We start from the raw sequence: 20,113 nt of genomic DNA, 5'->3' as shown, positions 1-20,113 counted from the left end.
GGGGCCTGGCACGACTGAATGCAGGAATCCATGAAGAGCTTCTGTGTTGGGGGCTTGAGCGTGACAGCCCCGAGGTCCAGCTGTCAGGAAGGCGGGCACCAAACACAAGGGCTCGTGGTCAGATGCACAAAGGAGGCCACCGTGGGCCCCCTTCCTCAAGCCTGCAGACATGCTGCTCCAAGAGGCGCCCACCCATGTGTGCCTAGGATCTCAAGGGAGGTGGAAAAACGCCCTGCTCCCCATGAGCCAGGCGCCCTCCCTCAGACTGGGAACCTGGTTCACGCTCTCTCGTGCAGCCCATCTGGCCTCAACACTTAGAGTAGTTCAGCCCAGGTCTTTTCTGTCTCTCACACATTGTCAAGGATGAGTACTCACATTCCCTTTGTTCTAACTTAAAATCTCTGTTGTTACTCTTGAAACACTTATCCAGAGAACTAGCCTCTGAGCAGGTAGGGCGGATGGCTAGTCACATGGGGGCCCAGGCCCCCTGCCCACCCCCCTCACCCAGGCACGCCCTGCCTCCCTGTCAGACCCCCTGCCCCCTTGTTGCCTCTTAATATTTTTCCCCTTTCTGGTACTGTGGCTTGAACTCAGGACCTGGGAGCTAGCCCTTAGCTCTTTTGATCAAGGCTTGTGCTCTAGCACTTGAGCCACGTCTTCATTTCTGGCCTTTTACTGGTTAATTCAAGATGAATCTCCTGGACTTTTCTGCTTGGACTGGCTTTGAACCCTGATCTTCAGGTCGCTGCCTCTTGAGACCTGGGCCACCACCATTTGACACTGTAATAGCCTCCTACTCTGTGGCCTGTCACACACTCTTTGCGGCAGAATCCGGCACTGGCCACACCTGCGTGTGCCTGTAATGCCAGTCAAAACAAAAGGAGCCGTAGGCAGCAGGCAACTGGGTGACCCTCTCCAGGCCTCCTCCTCCTGGCCTAGAGTGGAGATTAGTGGAATGCTCGCCTAGCATGCACAAAGCCCTGTTTCGATTCCTCAGTACTACATACGCAGAAAAAGCCAGAAGTGGTGCTGTGGCTCAAGTAATAGAATGCCAGCTTTGAGCAAAAGAAGCTCAGAGACAGTTAATTCATCTTGAATTAACCAGTCCCCAGGCCGTGAGTTCAAGTCCCAGGACTGGGAAGAAGAAGAGGAGGGAGGAGGAAAGGTTGTTAGGGAAGAGCTGATTTTGTGAAACTGATGACTATAAAAAGGAGCTCCAGAGTGGACCTCTGCCCTCAGGAAGGGCTCAGTCTTGCTGGTTCACCCCATCCTACTTGTTCCTCCATGGATGACCCTGGACCCCCAATCACAATCTCTCTCAGGAAAGTGGTGGAGGGGACAGTCCTGGTGGCCTGAGGATAGGATTTAGGGAGATCTCCTGCCCTTGCCACAGGGAGGCTGCAGGTCAGTGGTGCTACGTCCGGAGAGGGAGTCCCAATCTGTGCTCTACCCTGTGAAAACAGGCCACTGCCCCTGGAGGAGCAGGGTCTCCTGCCTTTCCCATTTGCATGCTTTCTTTCCTGGGAGTTCCCTTAATAGGTTAAGGAAGTGGTGTACCAGGAAAGCAACGGTTTCTGTTCGTATCTGAGGGAAGCCTCAAAGTAGCCCACGGTTCTTAGTGGGAAGACTCGCCAAATGTTAGGGAAATTCAGCAGTCGTCCATGCCAGAGAGGCACAGACCCTGCCAGCGTGCCAGCCTGCCGTGGAGGAGGACTGGTCATGGTGGCCCGTTGGCCACGTTGCCGTTGTTGTTAGCGCAGCACAGCCCAGTGAGAAGGCGTATACCCCCCTGGCAGTTCACCAGGAGCCCTGCTGGAAAGCAGAGATGCCTGTGTGAGAATCGCCTGTGTAAATGTACAAAGCTGCCATTAAAATGCAAGCCCAATAAAAGATTTTAAAACACAGCGTTGGGTAAGGCAGTAACCCAGGGGTGGTGTGCTCACGCCCGTGTGGGCCGGTTTCCCTTAGGTGTGGTGGTATCTGCCCCGCTTGTGTCCCCACAGTGCATCCGAGGACGGAAGGCCACGCTAGAGGAACTGCAGACCGTGCACTCGGAGGCCCACGCGCTGCTCTATGGCACAAACCCCCTCAACAGGCAGAAACTGGACAGTAAGAAACTTCTAGGTATTCGAGCCCTTCTACCTCCCTGCTGGGTTTCGTCTCACGGTGTGGCACTTCCGGCCTAGGGCCCCTTGGGCTGGGCCAAGCTGGTGGGGCTGCCGCTCTCACTCTGGCTCCACACGACCGTGCAGGGAAGGGGTGGCCCTCTCCACGGCACTCTTCCAGGCAGTGAGGAGAACCCACCCTCCGCCAGCTCCCACCGAGGCTGCCAGAGCTTTCAGTCTGAAGCTGCGGAATTGGTTCCAGAGGCTGCTCTGGAAAGCTTGGGCACCCTGTGCCTTGCCCTGCTCAGAGCTCGTCTCCTGGGCTCCTATGGCAGAGACTGAGAGGAGGCCTCGGCCCGGCCTTGATTCCCTAGGCTCCGTGGGGGTGGGCTTAGGCCAGGAGGCTGTGGTGGCTGTGGATAATAAGACTTGGCCTGGTGGAAGTTCTTTACTGCCTGGCGCAGGGGCTTTCAGCTGAGGCAGATGAGCTCTTGACAAGGGCACAGGACCCTGCAGCCTCCCAAGGCTCCACTGGCTTCCTGAACACTTGGGGGTGGGGGAGGCATCCGCAGAGCCATGGAGCCAAGGCCCACTCCCCCTGAAAACCCAGACAGCCTGCAAGAGTGGTGGGGGTCCTCCAGGCTGGGCTCCGGGCCTCGTTTGCCACCTGGTCCAGGTGATGGTGAACACAAACCACAAGGAGGCATAGCTGGGGGCAGGAGACCTGAGGGCGGCTGGTGAGAGACTGCACCACGTCTTCCTGATAACGAGCAGAACCATCCAAGTACAGTTACTGCCATGTCAGCGCAGACATGCTGAGCTAAGAACCCCTTCTGTGGAAAGGTCTGAATGTCTCAAGGGACCTGCAGCCTTCACTTGAAGTGAGCAGGGAGTACAGCTCTCATGCAAGCTCTGGCTGTCGCCAAGACCCATATTCCTGTGACACCAGGCAGTCACTGCATGGCATGTGAATCTGAGGTTCAGAGCATTCACCGGTGTTGGAGTTAACAGGCCAGAAGGGGCATGGGCCCCCCACTGTGGACACAACTTGCCAAGTCCAGGAAGTGGGGTCCCATGCTGCCTCTGGGACCTGCTAGATCAAGTACCTAGAAACTCGGAATCCTGGCACACTCCAAGTGCCACTGTGCAGCTCTGATCCCGGGAGGGGTTGGGCTGTGGAAGGACGGAGCTCTTCCGGCCCATCCCCTGAGGGGGGAAGCTTGTGAGAGGCTAGAATTTAGACTGATGTCTGAAAGGGAAGGGACAGTCCCCGTTCTGTGAGCACCTTCACCACAGGAAGTGCGGTCAGATTGAGCACTCCATGATACAGAGGGGCCCAGGGGGCAGCGGTGGCTTCCCCATCAGATGATGAGCGGAGACAGGCAGCACGTTCACCACAGGCCTTCTCTCCCGTTCCAGCCCTAGTCTGTCCTCCGTGGCTGGGGGCCCTGCTGGGGCCTCCTTTGGCCCATGTTGGGGCTCACGGGGAGCTGAGGCTGGGGTCTTGGACACTTTTCTATAGAGGCAGTGTGAACCCTCTGTTCCCTGTCTCTATTGATGCCTGAGTGCTAGCAGGGATTCCTACCTCCAAGGAGAGGCTCACACCTGGGGAACCTGGAATTGTGGGGCCAGACAGTGAGCCTGCAGCAGGGCCCTCTGAGCCAGGCCCCGTACCACAGAGCCCCGCTCAGAGCCAGGGCCATCCTTGCCCTGCTGACCATCTCTCTCCCCGCAGGGTCGCTGACCTCGGTATTTGTCAGGCTTCCTTGTGGTGGTGTTGGGGTGAGTATCTCTTTAATGTGTAAGTCGTGGCCTGTTAGTTCTCAGAGTCCCCATAGTCACAAAAATGACGGCCTTCCTCCCCTTGGATGGGTGAGAGTCCCCAGGTGTCTTCCGTGAACACAGGTGTGGGGCAGGCAGAGATGCCCATTTGTGGCAAGCCAGGAAGGTTTTGACCAGTGGGCCCAGGCACTTTTTCCTGGGAAGGTCAGCAGGCACACATGGCATGGGCCTTGCTGGGCTGCAGCTCCTGTGAAGCGTGTGTGCAGACTTGTCTTTGCTTCTGAGTCTACAGTGGCACTGACCAAGCTCACTCAGGCCCAGGGCCTCCCTGGGACTCGGAATACTCATGGGCATTTGATACTGTAGGGCAACTCACTGGGTTGAACTGGACTTTCGTCCTTTTCTTTGGAGGAGATGTTCTAAGCTAGACACTTAGGGGCACAGGAATGGTTAGAGACAAGTTTCTGGCTGGAGATCCGTTCCAGTCTGTGCAGGACGGCACAACCTCCTATACACGTCCCCCTAGCGGCCAGGGTTCTCCCCGGCTCGCCCTGGGAGAGGCAGGCAGGGCCCACTGAGAACTGCACTGTGGGGGGGCGGGGCCCATCTGCTGACCACCATGGCTCCTGAGGCACAGGCCGCACCGCGGAGGAGGACTGAGGAGGGCGAGGGCGGGGCTGGCGGCCAGCAGAACCTGGCCCTGTGTTATCACCATCTGCGAGGGAAAGGCAAGGTCTGGGTTCTGTTATGGAAATGGAACAAAATGGTTTTCTTCCCGAGTCTTTACAGAAATCACTGCTCTGAAAATTATCCCGTCAGAAAGAGAATAAATGGCGTTTGTTCATACCACCGATTTTATTTCATATTGTAAATAGGATACAATCTCTTAATTCAGGGAAAATGTTTGGCCAGAGTTAAAAGATTTGGACTTGCACTGCCCTTCAGGCAGCAGACCTGTGCAAGGCAGAATGTATGATTTGCAAATGAAAGCCAAGTGTAAGCCTGGACCTGGGCAGAAGCCCCTGAAGCGCCTCCTGGTGTTGGTGCAGCGCTCGCTGGGCTCGCGTGCTAATGGAGCCAGTGGGAGCCAGCCCAGGCAAGTGTTCTCGTCCTTTCCACAGGAGCTCTAGTTGGAAGGTCCAGTGGCCTTGGAGTAGCTGTAGCACTCCAGCCCTGTGGCTTCCAGAAGCCAGGCCAGCCACTAGGAGCAGAGCAGACCGCAGAGCCAGAGCCAAGGCACTGAGGCCTCTGCAGGATGAGAATGCAGCTTCACATCAGCATTAAGTTATGCAGCGCTGCCTTTAAGGCTTAAAAACAGATCCTTTCCTAACAGTTTAATGTAGGTTTTTAATTGTCTTGACCTTTTTTTTCAAACCATATGAAAGAAATTTCTATTTAGTGAAAGAGTCTGTGTCCTTGAGTTTCTAGAGACCCTCCCCCAGGCCTGCCTGTGAGTGTGGCCCAGGCACTGCTGGGGTGTACACACACACACACACACACACACACACACACACTCCGCCATCCTCGCTCCCAGAGCCCCCATTCACCCCACACTCGCCACCCTCTCGGCCACACATGTCCCTGTCAGTCTTCGTGAGAACCCTCCTGCGTGCTCTCCCGCCTGCCTCCTCTGTTCCTGTGTGAGTCACAGCTCTGTGCCATCCTCCAGCCGCTCTGCCTGCCGACTGAGCACCACAGGGTCTAGGCCTGCAGGACAGGCTTGTCAGGTTGTCTGGGACAGTCACCACTTTCTCTCCAGTGGCAGGACTGAGGTTGGCCCCTTGCTGTCTGTAGGAGATGCCAGGAGAGTAGAAGGCACAGAAGGCCCTGCAGACCGGGCTAGTGTTGTCCACTGACCCCTCCCTGCTGCCGTGATGGAGTTTGATGCCGGGCTTCTTGCACTGGGGAAGGAAGGAGTCTCAGTCAAGTCATTCTAGCCTCCTGGGTGTGGCCTCAACCTAGCCTGCCTCATACGTCGCTGCCCTCGAGGGCACCCGGCAGCTGATGGAGTCTGCTCTGTATTGGTGGCCACCTTTGCTATTAGTGAGTTGATTCTCCATCCAGCTGTTCAGGGCACACACCACTTGAGGAGGTGGCACACAGTGTCACTCCCAGTGGAGGCTGCACAGTGGACAGAAGTTTTGTTCTGTGGGACTTAGAAGCTATTTGAAGAACGGGAAAGACTAATTTGCTGCATCCCCCATCAGCGAACCCTAAGTCTCCGGCAGTGAAGAGCTCCATGCTCCCCATAGAGGCCTGGGTGGGGGCAAGCATGGGGAGGTGGCCCCGTTCCGGATGCCCAAGTGCTCAGCGCCATCCAGCTGGGCAGGCCCTTCCAGTAGATGTGTCACCGTGGGCACTGAAGTGGAGTCTCATGACAGCCCAGCCCAGCAGGACCTTCCCTAGCAAGGTGTGCAGCCAGGCCCAGGCCCTAGGACCCACTGCCCAGCGCTTGGGTCTGGCTCCCACCGGCTTCTCTGTGGATGAGCCCCCCTCCAGAGCCTGGCTTCTCTCCTGAGAGCACCCTGCATGGAGCTCGGTGGTGGACTTGTTGGCCTGTTTCCCCCTTGCACTGGGAGCTGGTAACAGGTGGACCCCCAGTCCCGGGGCAGAGCTCCTGCCGTAGGCCCCAGACCTGCTTAACTCCAGCTGGTGGTAGCAAGACCTTCGCTGCACGTCATCTTACTGGCTGGCGCTGCTCTCCGAACAGCTCTCGAGAAAGGTGCCGGCGACCTTGGCATCCTCACTTGCACCTCCCAGTTGAGGCAGCTGGAGGAGAAAGGCTACTCCGCCAGAACACCTTCATTGACTTTTCTGTTTGTGTCTGTGTATTTCAGTGTGTTTTTTAAGGTAGTGAGCTCTAGTGTAAGCTGTCAGCCTGGTGCAAAACAGGTGAGGCCCTGGCTGGCCCGGGGCAGAGCCAGGGGCTCAGGACTCAGTCCTGAAGGCGGCCAGGCTCCTCGGGGTAGGAGTGATGGTGGCGCGGGATGTGGCTCTGAGAGAGTTGTTTCCACAGGTGGACAGCGACACCATCTGGAATGAGGTGCACTCCTCGGGGGCCGCCCGCCTCGCAGTGGGGTGCGTGGTGGAGCTGGTCTTCAAGGTGGCCACGGGGGAGCTGAAGGTCAGTCTGTGTCCGGCAGAGCTGGGCTCCCAAGGGGTGGGGGGGGCAGCCTGCAGTCAGCAGCAGGGAGCCAGGGGCGCCCTCTGCCCCTCCCTGTGACCAGGCTGGGGGGGGGGGGACTGGTGGGAGGAAGCTTATTCAGGACAGGGTGGACACCCGCACGTGGTGGGAATGCTGCTCTGAGTCTCAGGTTTGGGCCTGGGCGCTCTTTGCCCTCTTCACAATACCTGAGGCACCCAAAGAGCTTTGCTTCTCTGACTTAGCTCGTCAGAGGAACTGTATTTTTTTTTTTTCAAGCATTCATTGTAGAGTAAGTCATGTCTGGCTGAGTGGATGGCAGCTAGATTCATATGCCTGCCTTGCACAAATCTGCTACCATGCGTTGAAGTTCACACGGTGCTGGCCTCACACGGCTGTGTGATTGAAAAGAGCAGTGTTCAGATGTCTGGACATTCTGCCCTGGACTGTCATGGCACTTCGTCAGTATCGTCTCTCAAAGACTGTTGGGCCCAGAAGCCACACTTGGGTCAACCTTCCCCTCTCTATTAGGTTAAAATCCATTTACCCTTGTGTGGGTGCCCAGATCTCACACCCGCAGGTTTCCCAACTGCGCATTGGTCCCGAGTTCTGGCAACGCTCTATATGCCCCATCTAAAGCCAAAGCTGTACGCAGCTCCCGTGAGCTCATGGTGGCAGGCACAGGTTTCCAGCCTAGCAGTCCACTGGGAGCTCAGATTCTGTCGCTGAGCCCTGCTTTTCAGTCTTTGAGAAGTGTATCGATGTCCTCAGGTTAGAATGCCTACAGCTTGTCTCTGGCTCCTCACTAAGGAAATGGATATCCCTGAAAAAAATGAGTCAGCCCAGCTCACAACTGAGAGGGTGCAGACTTCTCCCCAGGAGATAGAAAGACAGACCTGTGCCCCGTGGAAGCTGAGTGTACCCGGGAAGCTTGCTGCCTTCAGGGCCGTCGAGCAGGCCACACCTGCATGCCTGTGAAGCATGCCCTTGCCTCCTGCTCCATGCTGCCGTCCACTGTTTTTAGCACCTGCATTTACCTCCCAGTACTCTGACACCATCCAGTCCTGGGCTGCAGAAGATACCAGGAAAGGCGTGCGTAGGATGCCAGGGTACCAGGGCAGGAGTTAGGATGTGGGTTCATAGAACAGGTCTGCCTCTGAGGATGCCCCAGCCTCCCCTCCCTGAGCCCAGCCCCACACCAGCTCACCACACCCCAGTGGGGTCTTGGCCACAATGCCTCGGGATTCTGCTAAGACCAAGGAGGCCCATTTTGCCCATCATATCGTGGTGTTGTGGTGGCTGTCAGTGCATGAACACAGGGATGCTGCTACACTGATAGCAGTCCCCAAGCATCTCTTCATGGAGGGGTGGTGCAGATGCCTCGCACCCTCCCCGGAAGTGAATGGGGGTGGAAGGCACAGCTGCGTTGGAGGCGCCTTCCCCAGCTCTGTAGCAACATGCCCCATCTCACTGTCCCCCGTTGCGTTCACAGAATGGCTTTGCGGTGGTCCGCCCCCCAGGACACCACGCCGAGGAGAGCACCCCCATGTGAGTGACGGTGGTGGGGTGGGGCAGGCGGGGGGCCCTCCCCTCCCTGGCTCCTCCACAGCTGAGGTGGCTCTCTAGCTAAGGGCCCGGGGTAGTCACGCAGCCCGGGCAGGGAGGCCTGTTGGCCTCTCTGGAGGATGAGGAAGAGACAGGCAGGTCAGGTGATGGGAGAGGAGGAGGGCATTGCTGCTTCCCTGTTGCACTTGGGATGGGAAGCAGTGCACGTGGCTCCTCACCTTCCAGTGGCCACGGTCAGATCACTTCGTGCACGGCCTTTTAGCTTTTAGCAGTAGACACTACTAACAAGGCCACGCAGCGCTGTGTCCACACCCAGTCACCATGACCACCCCACCAGGACTGTGGGACCGGTGAGACGTGGCTTGTCCTTACCAGGAAGTACTGGTGAGCCCCCGTCGTCAGTGCAGGCCAGCTGGGCAAGGTCGACAGAGGTCTTAGACCTCTCACAAGAGTGAGGCTGAAACAGCTGCTGCTTTTGGCGGCCCCATCTCTCAGCCTGTGCCTTGATCGTTGAGGCAGACTGCCTTCAACTGCAGCCAGTCACTAAGGTGGTATGAGCCACATTAGCTGTCTTAGATGCTGTTATAGACATGGCACCTCTGGGTTGTCCATAAATGCCTGGGATAGGGGAGACCTGGTGTGTGTCTGTTGGCCCGTAGGCTGTGTGTGCCTCAGGGTGTGTATCTGTGCATGCACACTACTGTGTCATGTGTTCTCATGTGTTCTGTGCACATGCATGTCTAGTGTATGTGCATGGGTATGTATGTTTAATACATGTGTGTGATATATGTATGTACCTGTGTATAATATATGGATATATCTGGTGTATATTGTGTGGCACACATACGTTTCCATGTGTCTGTGTACAGTACATCTGTGTTTCTGGTGTATGTTTCCTTTCTCCCAAAGACTGGGTTGATATAGCAGTCATAAGAACTGATACATTGGGCCAGGTGTTTGACCTAGTAGTAGAGTGCTTGCCTACCATTCACAACAAAGAAAGGTTCCATCCCTTGATACCACAGACATAGAAAAAGCCAGAAGTGGTGCTGCGGCTCAAGTGGTAGAGCTCTAGCCTTGAGAAAGTCCAAGGACAGTGCTCAGGTCCTGAGTTCAAGCTCCAGGACTGGCAAAAAAAGAACTGATACATAGCGTCTCCTGCACTAACATAACGGGCATTGTGCATGAGGTCACTAAACCACAGCATATTCATCTGTGCTGTGTATGTACATGTGCCTGTATCTGTGTAGCTGCACAGTTTGTATGCACTGTGTGATACATATATTTGTTTACGTGTGCTTGTGTGCATGTGTATCAATGTATGTGTTTAGAGCTGCATAGTTATGCTATTCTGTGTATATGTGTACATATTGCCTGTGTACTTATCTGTGATATATGCATCTTCACTATATATGTACATTTTTGCTTTGTATGCATGCGTACATATGTGATATGTGAATATCTGGTGTTTTGTGTATGTTTACCTATGCTTATGTGTGATATGTTTATGCATGTGGTGTGTATATGTGTGTGTCGTGTGTCTTATGCTTGTGTTGGCGTGTGTGTCTGTATGGTATATGTATCTGTAGTATGTGAATGTGTGTATTTGTAGCTGCCTGTGTGTCTGTCTGGTCTGTGGTGTGGGAGTGTGTGCGTGTGTCTGTGTCTGGTGGTGTGTCTCTGTGGTGTGTGTGTGTGTCTACCTGTGCGTCTGCACGTTCCCTTGCAGTTGGTCAGCCACCATCAGTTGAGGTTGTCCCCCCAGCGGCTCTGGAAGTGGCTGAGCCTCCCGGGTCTCCTCCTGGGCCCCAGATGGCTCGGCTGCAAGCTGGGTAGAATGTGGGAGGCAGGCACATTTTTACCATGGCCCTACGCTCTTCTCCTTCCCCAGGGGGTTTTGCTACTTCAACTCTGTGGCAGTTGCGGCCAAACTTCTCCAGCTGAGGCTGAATGTGAGCAAGATCCTCATCGTAGACTGGGTGAGTGGCCCCCCTCCCAGGTGGGGCCGGGAGAGGCTGCTGCTCTGCTGCCTGTCTCTGGAGTAGAGGGCCTGGCGGGGATGGGCCTTCACCTCCATTCAGCCTGCAACTTAGGGAGCTGAGCTTTCTAGAAACCATGTCAGAGATCAGAAGAGGGGTGGCTTTCATGGCTTCTGCCAATGTGTGTGTGGAAAAGAAAGGAGTTCAAGTCAGGAGAGGAGCTGGTGCCAGGTCTGTAGCTCCCACCTGGCCAGTGTAGCAGAGCCAGAGCCAAACAGGGAAGCTGCTGCTCCTGTTCCTCCTCGTCCTCCTCCTCCTCGTCCTCCCAACTGACACTGGTGAGCCAGTGAGCACTGGGGCAGTGTAGCGCAGCTATGGGCCTAGCCGTGTGCTAGCCATTCACGAGGTGTGTGCTAGGGGCAGCATCATGGACATCGCCACTATACTAGCCATGGGCTGGGGACAGCGTAGCAGGCCCAGCCGTGTGCTAGCCGTGGACTGGGGCAGCATCGCGGGCCTAGTGTGTGCTCAAGATGGCTCTGTGGCCGTGCTGTGGGTCTGTACGTGTGTTAGAACTCCCAGCTCCTGTGGGTACAGAGCCTGACCAGGACGGCCCAGCTCTGCCCATTGTGTGTGAGTTCTTCCTCTCCCCTTTTGTTTAGTTGTACTTCCACGTTTCTACACTACACAGTCAACCTCTAAAAAGGGTTCCCAGGCCAGCTCAGGCCAGCTCCTACTCACACACACACTCGCCCCACTGGTTTGGGAGCCTTCGGCTGTGGTCCGGAAGGAGGGTGGTTACAGCCCTGTGGGAAGCCCTCCTAGAGCAGTGCAGGAGCCGTGGGACCAGGTTACCCCATGCAGCATGGAGTAACGCTCGGCAGGTAAACCACAGAGGTCTCTCCTTCACAGCCAGCTGGGCATGGCTGAAGCACCAGAGCCAAGAACGTGCGATAGACCCCACCCATTCAGCTCCTCGTGGTTCTGCAGCCCTGCACGTGTCCCTTGCCTATCCTGCAGGGGCGCCTGGCCCACCTGGAGCTGCCAGGGTATTTCTGAGGGGGAGCTGGCACCCCAGGGCAGAGAGTGGGCCAGCTCAGCAGTGCAGGCCATGGTCTGAGGCCTGGCGGCCTGAACTGGCCCTGCTGGTCTCTCAGGATGTGCACCACGGAAACGGAACCCAGCAGGCGTTCTACAGTGACCCCAGCGTCCTCTACGTGTCCCTGCACCGCTATGACGATGGGAACTTCTTTCCAGGCAGCGGAGCTCCAGATGAGGTAAGAGGCTGGGTGGGATCTGACCTCCTGGAGAACAGAACCCACACCAGCCCACCCCCATGAGAAGGCCTCTGCTCACCAAGGCCAGCCCCAGGCTGGATTTCACCTCAGGTGACCAGCGGCCTGAACTTTATCCAAAACACAAAGACAAGTAAAAGTCCACCTTCAGTCTAGGCCAGCTAGAGCCAGCAGTGTGCTCTCCCTGAGGTGGCACTCCCAGCTGGCATCTCCATGGATGCCTTTGGACGGAATGTCCTTGTCCTGCAACCCTGGCTCTCTGCCACTGTGTCAGCTCTGGACAGATGGCAGCTCCCTCCCACTCTTACCTACCCCCGAACGTTCAGGCTACAGTACAGTACCCAGGCTACAGCTCTCCCCACCCCTCCACACTGCAGTGTGGGCCAGGCTTGCCTTGTCCTGCATCTCACTGCTTACGAGGAAGAGGAGAGTAGCAGATCCTCTTCCTGGAGACTCATCGGTTAGCATGTGGCACATGGCAGACTGGCAGGTCCTGTGCCCAAGGACAAAGGTGGTTCCCCACAGCTGCCATAGCTCAAGATTCTAAGAGAACGTCTCCATTCTTGACATTAGCGCATACGAATGAATATGAAGACCCAGGACACACAAGCTGACACTGCAGGCACCACTGGCTAGGACACATCTTAGCCAGGTGCCCCCTGCAGTGAGCGAGTGAGTGTTCCTGCCGCGGGATCTGTGACATGAGTTTCCTGCCCACAGGTGGGGACAGGGCCAGGAGTGGGCTTCAATGTCAACATGGCCTTCACAGGCGGCCTGGACCCCCCCATGGGAGACACAGAGTACTTGGCCGCTTTTAGGTGAGTCTCTAATCTTCGTGGCTGCCCTTTGGGTCCACAGGAACAATTATCAATGAGTACCTGTGAACTGGGCTGCAGACGTGGGCTTTAAAATGTGATGCTCTCCTAATCTTTCACGAATCTTTCTGGAGCTGCTTATACAATGGAAAGAAACTATTTCTCACTCCTGTGAAACCTGACTGAGTCAGTCTTCACACCCCTTCCTACGTCACCCTAAGGTCACAGCCACAGAGCAATCGTTTCTAACCCCCAGCACATGCTCTCTGTCAACCGGAGGAGATGGCTTGGCAGTACTGAGTTGTCCACAGGAAAGGGCAGGACAGGAGCTGGGAGGGGGGTGGGGGGTAGTGCACAGCTTGGGTCTTAGCAAAGGAAACTGCATTGTAGGCCAGAACCCACTGAAGTCCAGAGAGCCTCAGGCCCCTCGGACTCTGGGATGTGGTCCTCTAATGTGCGTGCCCGTGTGCATGTGTGTGTCCGTGCACATGTCTGTGGGCATGTCCAGTGGGTGGGGCATGTGGTGCTGGCCTGCAGGGATGGATTATCAGGACCTCAGAGCCCTGCCCTGCTCTCCACTGCCCTGTCAGAGCTACCCTATCTTGTGATGGTGACGGTTGGCAACAGCGTGCCTGACCACATGGGCACCATTCCACTGGAACAACCTGCCCACCCTATGGTGTGAACAGGGTACGTGAACACCCTGCCTGTGTCCTGTGGTGTGAACGGGGTACGTGGACACCCTGCCTGTGTCCTGTGGTGTGAACGGGGTCTGTGGGCACCCTGCCTGTGTCCTGTGGTGTGAACGGGGTACGTGGACACCCTGCCTGTGTCCTGTGGTGTGAACGGGGTCTGTGGGCACCCTGCCTGTGTCCTGTGGTGTGAACGGGGTACGTGGGCACCCTGCCTGTGTCCTGTGGTGTGAAGGGGGTACGTGGACACCCTGCCTGTGTCCTGTGGTGTGAACGGGGTCCGTGGACACCCTGCCTGTGTCCTGTGGTGTGAAGGGGGTCCGTGGACACCCTGCCTGTGTCCTGTGGTGTGAAGGGGGTCCGTGGACACCCTGCCTGTGTCCTGTGGTGTGAAGGGGGTCCGTGGACACCCTGCCTGTGTCCTGTGGTGTGAACGGGGTCCGTGGGCACCCTGCCTGTGTCCTGTGGTGTGAACGGGGTACGTGGGCACCCTGCCTGTGTCCTGTGGTGTGAAGGGGGTACGTGGACACCCTGCCTGTGTCCTGTGGTGTGAACGGGGTACGTGGACACCCTGCCTGTGTCCTGTGGTGTGAATGGGGTACGTGGACACCCTGCCTGTGTCCTGTGGTGTGAATGGGGTACGTGGACACCCTGCCTGTGTCCTGTGGTGTGAACGGGGTACGTGGACACCCTGCCTGTGTCCTGTGGTGTGAAGGGGGTCCGTGGACACCCTGCCTGTGTCCTGTGGTGTGAAGGGGGTACGTGGACACCCTGCCTGTGTCCTGTGGTGTGAAGGGGGTACGTGGACACCCTGCCTGTGTCCTGTGGTGTGAACGGGGTACGTGGACACCCTGCCTGTGTCCTGTGGTGTGAACGGGGTACGTGGACACCCTGCCTGTGTCCTGTGGTGTGAACGGGGTACGTGGACACCCTGTCTGTGTCCTGTGGTGTGAACGGGGTACGTGGACACCCTGCCTGTGTCGCTGACCAGTGTGAGCCTGTGGCTCCTCTCTTCACGTCTGTCCTTGCCATGTCCGTCCAGTCCTCACCTCCAGCCCTTCTCTATGTGCCAGCCATTTGTAGAGCTTGGAGTAAGAGCTTGAGCCTGCTGGATTGTCCCAGGGCCGGGGTGGTAAAGTCCTTCCTGGAGGCTTCTCCTGGTTCACGGCCCGGCCTCTACCATGCTTCTGACCTCTACTCTGATGTCCTGCCCGCTGCGTGTGTGTGTGCGTGTGTACGCGCGCGTGTGCGGTCATCTCTCACCACTGCACATTGCAAAGCTTCAATAGCTTCTTTGAAAAGGAAAATGGTTTCGGGCTTTTTTTTTATTGATTTGAATGTGAAGTAGCACTTTGAAGTTTAGAATTTATGGTCCCTAGGCACTGGGCTGAGGAAGAAGGTCGGGCTGGCTGCCCCCTTTCTTCTTTGCTCCCCTTTTCGGTGGCCCCCTGGGACAGTGCATACCTCAAAGGCAGCCCCTTGTTTTTAGAGCCCTAGCCTGCCAGGTTGTGTTTTCAGGGGATCCAACCTCAGATGAGGAAAAGATAAGAAAATTGTCCCTAATGAGATCCAGAAGTAGCCAGCACTTTCTCCTCAGGCTCAGAGCCGTGAAGAAGAAAGGGGAATTTAATTCAAACCAGTCTCGGGGCAGACATGGCTTTGAAGTGTGCTTTGGGCTTGGATGCAGACAGTGGTGCATGGTCTTAACCCCTCATGTACCTGTGTCAGTGCCAGCCTTGCTGCCTGCAGCGTCCGTCAGCCAGACGGGGGCTGTCCCCCGTGAGGCAGGCTCAGGTACGATGTGGGGAGTGCATCCGGGCCCTGGCCACACAGGGTGTTCTGAAGGGCACAGGAAGCCCTGAGGCACAGACACTGGCCTCATCCTGGGGGCAGCTGCCCCAAGCGGCTGCTGTTCTGCTGGTACAGTGAGCCGGGCAGACGCTGGGCCGGCCTGCCTCTCAGGAGCGAGTCTTCAGGGTACCACCTGCAGTCAGATGCTTTGTCCTGCACAGTCGCGTGTCTGCTGGCCAAGTACCCCCCCCCCCGCCCCCGGGTTGCCTTCCTTTCTGCTGCCCTTGTGCCTTGTGAGTTTCTCTAAAGACCTGGGTGTGGGGTGTGGCAAGGTGGCATCGGAACTGGACAAGCACTCTGCCGTGTGAGCCACACCTATTTTGCTCATAATGTTCTCCAGATAGGGTCATGTGCTTTTTCCTGGTCATGGACTGTAATCCTCCTACTTTTGCCTCCAAAGACACTGGAGCCCCAGGTATATACCAGCATGCCCAGACTGGCTTTTATTTTTTGGTTTTTGGTTTGTTTGGTTTTTTTTCACCAGTCCTGGGGCTTGAACTCAGCCTGGGCACTGTCCTTGGACTTGTTTTTCTCAAAGCCAACAGTCTACTACTTGAGCCACAGCACTGGCTTTTTCTGTGTATTTGGTAGGGAGGAATCGAACCCAGGTCTTCATGCATGCTAGGCAAGCACTAGGCCAAACGCCTGGCCCCTAGATTGTTTTTGAGACAGGGTCTTGCCCATTTTTTTTTGGCCTGGGCTAGCCTGGAACCTCAATCTTCCTGAGTTGCTGTAATTGTAGACATATACTGCCACTTGGTTGATCTGAGAACCGGGTATGATGATTTTAGAAATAAACAAGCAAAGAAACCGAGGTGTCACCAGCCTTGGCCAACCTGCCTGGACCCTTGTAGGAAACAACAGAGAAAGTGAAAAGGTACTGGAGCCCTGAGCATCAGTGAGTGGGCAGGACTCCCCAGTAGGGAGGCCGGGCCTTCGGGGCAGAGTGAGTCTGGCACAGTGTCACTCCCCAGGGGTGACAGGCCCTGCCCGTGGCGCCTCTGGTGAATGATGGATGGATCCGCCTTCCAAGTGAAAGATGTGGTCTGAAATGGAACAGTCCAGGGTCGGGCCAGGGGCCAGGCTTAGGGAAGGAACCCAGAGAGGAAGGGTGACCCATGGGGTGGCCCAGTGGGCCCAGTGAGTTCTCGCGCCGTGGCTGAGCAGAAGGTGTGCTGCTCCAGGCAAAGAGCAGCTTGCAGGTTGGGGACACGGAAAGGACAGTGTCAGGCTTGGGTTGGAGGCTCTGCATGTGAGATGTGGAGACATGGCTTCTGAGCAGCTGGGATATGACCAGTGAAGGCTAGAAGAGACCTCAGCTCAGAGCCGAAGCCTAGGCACCCTGTGCTCGGCAGAGGCCATTTCCCAGGGCTGCCGCACCCACAAGCTTCCTTCTGCGTGGTTCCGGGGGGTGGAAGGGGGCCGAGAAGGAAAGCACCTGCTGTGGAACCACTTGGCGTCAGTGAGTGGAAACGGGGGCCTGGCGATCCGAAGGTGACCACGGCAGCTTTTCTCTGCAGACTGAGCCTCTGAGGTGATGGCAGGCAGAAGCGGGTGCCCCTCCCTCTGGAGGCTGCCCCAGGGTGTCGGAGAGGGGCTGAGGCTCTGGAGTAGAAGCAGATCCTCGTGCGTGGAGAGGGAGTGCCACATTTCCCAGGAGGCAGCTCACCTCGGCTCGTCCTCACCTCGGCTCGACCTCACCTCGGCTCGACCTCACCTCCGCTCGTCCTCACCTCACCTATCCTCACCTCTGCTCGTCCTCACCTCACCTATCCTCACCTCTGCTCGTCCTCACCTCACCTATCCTCACCTCCGCTCGTCCTCACCTCCGCTCGTCCTCACTTCCGCTCGTCCTCACCGTCCTCACCTCCGCTCGTCCTCACCTCCGCTCGTCCTCACCTCGGCTCGTCCTCACCTCGGCTCATCGTCACCTCACCTATCCTCACCTCTGCTCCTCCTCACCTCGGCTCGTCCTCACCTCCGCTCGTCCTCACCTCCGCTCGTCCTCACCTCCGCTCGTCCTCACCTCGGCTCGTCCTCACCTCCGCTCGTCCTCACCTCGGCTCGTCCTCACCTCCGCTCGTCCTCACCTCCGCTCGTCCTCACTCTCGGTACCCTTGTGTCCAGGATAGCCTGGAGGGTGCCCAGCCCAGGACGTCAGCAGGATCCTACATGCCCTCACTCTCACTGCAAGGCAGCTGGGGCCGGCAGTCTGGGGCAGGTTCTGCATTTTGTTCTGACTGGCTCTGAGGCTGCTCCACCGCACACCGAGCGTGGACCCCAAGGACTCGTGCTCTGAACTTCATTTGATGATGACGTGGAGCAGGGATTAGACATGACGTAGATCAGCACAGCTTCAAAGCAGAAAGCCAAAGCCTACCACATGCACTTGCTTCACGGCAGTGGCCACGGGCTTGGTCAGTGACAGCATCTGTGTGAGACTCTGCTTTTCCTTGCTTTAAGCTCATGCCAAAGCTCTAGCTGGAGCTGCTTTTCTGCATGAAGAAAGGTTCTGGGTGCTGCAGTCATGGAAGCCAGTCTTGCGAAGAGCAGGAAGGGCGGCTGCACTCTGCACTGCTGTCTGTCAGTCAGGAGCCTGGGCGAGGCCTGGGCCTGCCATGCGTGCCCTGGGAGGAGGAGGCCCTGGGACACCCGGGGCGAGGATTTCTGGGTGTGGCTGGGTGTTGGCTCCTCACCTCCCACTCTGTACTTTGCTGTGTGAAGTGACTAAGGCATCTGGTTTTTTTCTCATAACCTCCCACTCGAAGGTCCTGAAGGCTGGGCTGAGGGCCACACTGAAGAGCAGCTCGGGAGCTGTGTAGACGGGCTGGGGGCTGGGTCTGATCTGCCCTCAAGCCTGGCCTGTGGGCGCCGGGTACAGGCGTGTGCCGACCCCGCTCTGCGGCAGCCTGGCACAGACGTGTGCCAACCCCGGCTGTGCAATAGCCTGCCCCAGGGATTGTACCCTTCTTTTGGCCTTTGGGGGTCAGAGCATTATAGACTTTTTAAGTGCCATTCCTGGGGCCTGTGAGCACTGTCCTTGGGCTTTCTCAAGGCTAGTGCTCTACCCCGTGAGTCACAGCATCACTTCTGGCTTTCCTATATATGTGGTACCGAGGAATCAAACCCAGGGCTTTGTGCATGCTAGAGAAGCACGCTACCACTAGGCCACGCTCCCGCCCCAAACTTTCACTCCCCCAAACCAAAGGAACTTGATGGTGAGCCTGCAACCCCAGGGAGATCTTTTGGCCCACAGCTGATACAGTGGGAATTCAGCTGAGTGAGAAACAAGGCAGGGTTGAGGATTGTGGTCACATGATTGTGATGGTGTGAGGGACCTGCACAGAGGGAGGCCGCAGGCTCAGCATCTACCCATGTCCCCACATCTTCCCACACCCAGGGCACACCCCTAGGTCCAGAGCAGCTCCCCTGAGGACCACTGCTGCCTCTGGAAGGGGTACACCCCCACCCGTCTGGCTCCTAGGGAAAGACTAGAGGCCAGGACGGACCATGAGCCTGGGATGAGGCCAGTCCAGGCCCACGGGGTTGCTGAGGGCTTGTGTTCTTGTAGGCCAGGCTGACTGGTTTCTCAGCAGATCAAGGGCAGTGTCTCACTCTTGGTAGGGTTTGCCTTTTCCAGAGAGTTCTCGTAAGCGTGCGGCCCATGTTCCCCGTGACCACTGTAGGTATCTGCTCCTTAACTCCCCTCACGCTGCTGTGTGCAGGAAGCCCCTGGCAAGTGTGGGCTCTGTGTGGACTCTGCACTGCCCGGGCTGGAGTGAGCAGACCACAGCACACGCCAGCAGGGTTCATGAAAGCGCCCCTCCTGTCATGGGAGTGGAAGGCACGCCTGGAGTGTCGTGCCATGGAGATGGGACCGCTGGCCTAGCAGGAGACTGTCCCTCCAGCCTGTGCTGTAGTGATCACAGGCCAGCGAGAAGGCCCTGTGCCGCCCCTTTCCGGAGCTGCTGTGGGGTGTGGGCTCGTTGTCCTGGACTTGGAGAGGCCTGTGAGATCCGTCGCCATCACGCTAAAGTTGACCTCCTCCCAGTGATGGCCTCAGATCCCGTCCCACTGGCTTCCAGGGCCCTGTTCCCGTCACTGTCGAGTCCCCTCCAGCTGGCCCCTAACACTGTCCCCTGCCCCTTGCAGAACGGTGGTCATGCCAATCGCCAGTGAATTTGCCCCGGATGTGGTACTGGTGTCTTCGGGCTTCGACGCAGTGGAGGGTCACCCAACGCCCCTCGGGGGCTACAACCTGTCCGCCAAATGTAAGTGGGCCTGCCAAGATCAGGCCCGGGCTCAGGTCGCTCCGTGATGCCCGGTGTGGGCTTCAAGTCGGGCAGTAGATGGACGTCACCTTCACCTTGCCAGCCCCAGGGCCCCCACTGGCCTGGCTCAGGAAGCCCAGCTCCCTGCCCCTGGGACAACAGCCACCAGTGAGGCTCCCCCGTGTCTCCAGCCAAACCAGAGCTGGCGTGGGCCTTGTCTTGGGTTGGTTTCTGTTCTCTGATGCTGCTGTAGCTCCTGAGGGGTGGGCCTGCCCTGTGCTGGGGCTGCGGGGGGGGGGGGGCACTTGAGGGGCTGCCGGAACTAGGAAGGAGCTCTGCTGTGCAGCCACAGCACACGGCATCCTGGTCCAGAAGGAAGGCCACAGATGAGCCAGCCTAGTGGCTGTGGGCCCAGTTTCTACACTGACGGCATACCAGAAGGGAGTGCAGGCCCTCTAGCTTTGTCCCCTCCCTTAGCTGTCCCATCAGCTCAAATGAAGGAGGGCCCATCTGGCCCTCATACAGGGGAGACAGAGAGTCCCCAGGGAGGTCATGGTGGGGACTGGAGGTGGCCTGGGGGGTGGCTATGCTGTGATGATGCCTCCTCACTCTTCT

General features: G+C 57.3%; 1 protein-coding gene across 6 annotated transcripts in view; it reads left to right on the top strand.

Moving 5' to 3' along the window:
- The window catches only part of Hdac4 (histone deacetylase 4), a 228,194-nt gene that overhangs the window by 202,112 nt on the left and 5,969 nt on the right, over positions 1-20,113 (top strand). For 4 of the 6 annotated variants that reach the window (XM_090355164.1, XM_090355165.1, XM_090355166.1 and 1 more), the window contains exons 16-23: positions 2,004-2,124; positions 3,841-3,887; positions 6,904-7,011; positions 8,522-8,577; positions 10,487-10,574; positions 11,732-11,851; positions 12,590-12,687; positions 19,380-19,498. In XM_090355164.1, coding sequence (XP_090211290.1) covers positions 2,004-2,124; positions 3,841-3,887; positions 6,904-7,011; positions 8,522-8,577; positions 10,487-10,574; positions 11,732-11,851; positions 12,590-12,687; positions 19,380-19,498 — 757 coding nt within the window. The remainder of the gene's footprint in view (positions 1-2,003; positions 2,125-3,840; positions 3,888-6,903; positions 7,012-8,521; positions 8,578-10,486; positions 10,575-11,731; positions 11,852-12,589; positions 12,688-19,379; positions 19,499-20,113) is intronic. The other 2 variants (XM_090355167.1, XM_090355168.1) reach the window with 1 other exon arrangement.

The sequence above is a fragment of the Megascapheus bottae genome, chromosome 21 (assembly GCF_031878675.1).
Source record: "Megascapheus bottae isolate mThoBot1 chromosome 21, mThoBot2.hap1, whole genome shotgun sequence".
Lineage (NCBI taxonomy): Eukaryota > Metazoa > Chordata > Mammalia > Rodentia > Geomyidae > Megascapheus > Megascapheus bottae.
Note: the sequence above shows the minus strand (reverse complement) of the source record. Positions and strands in the feature narration are given on the sequence as shown.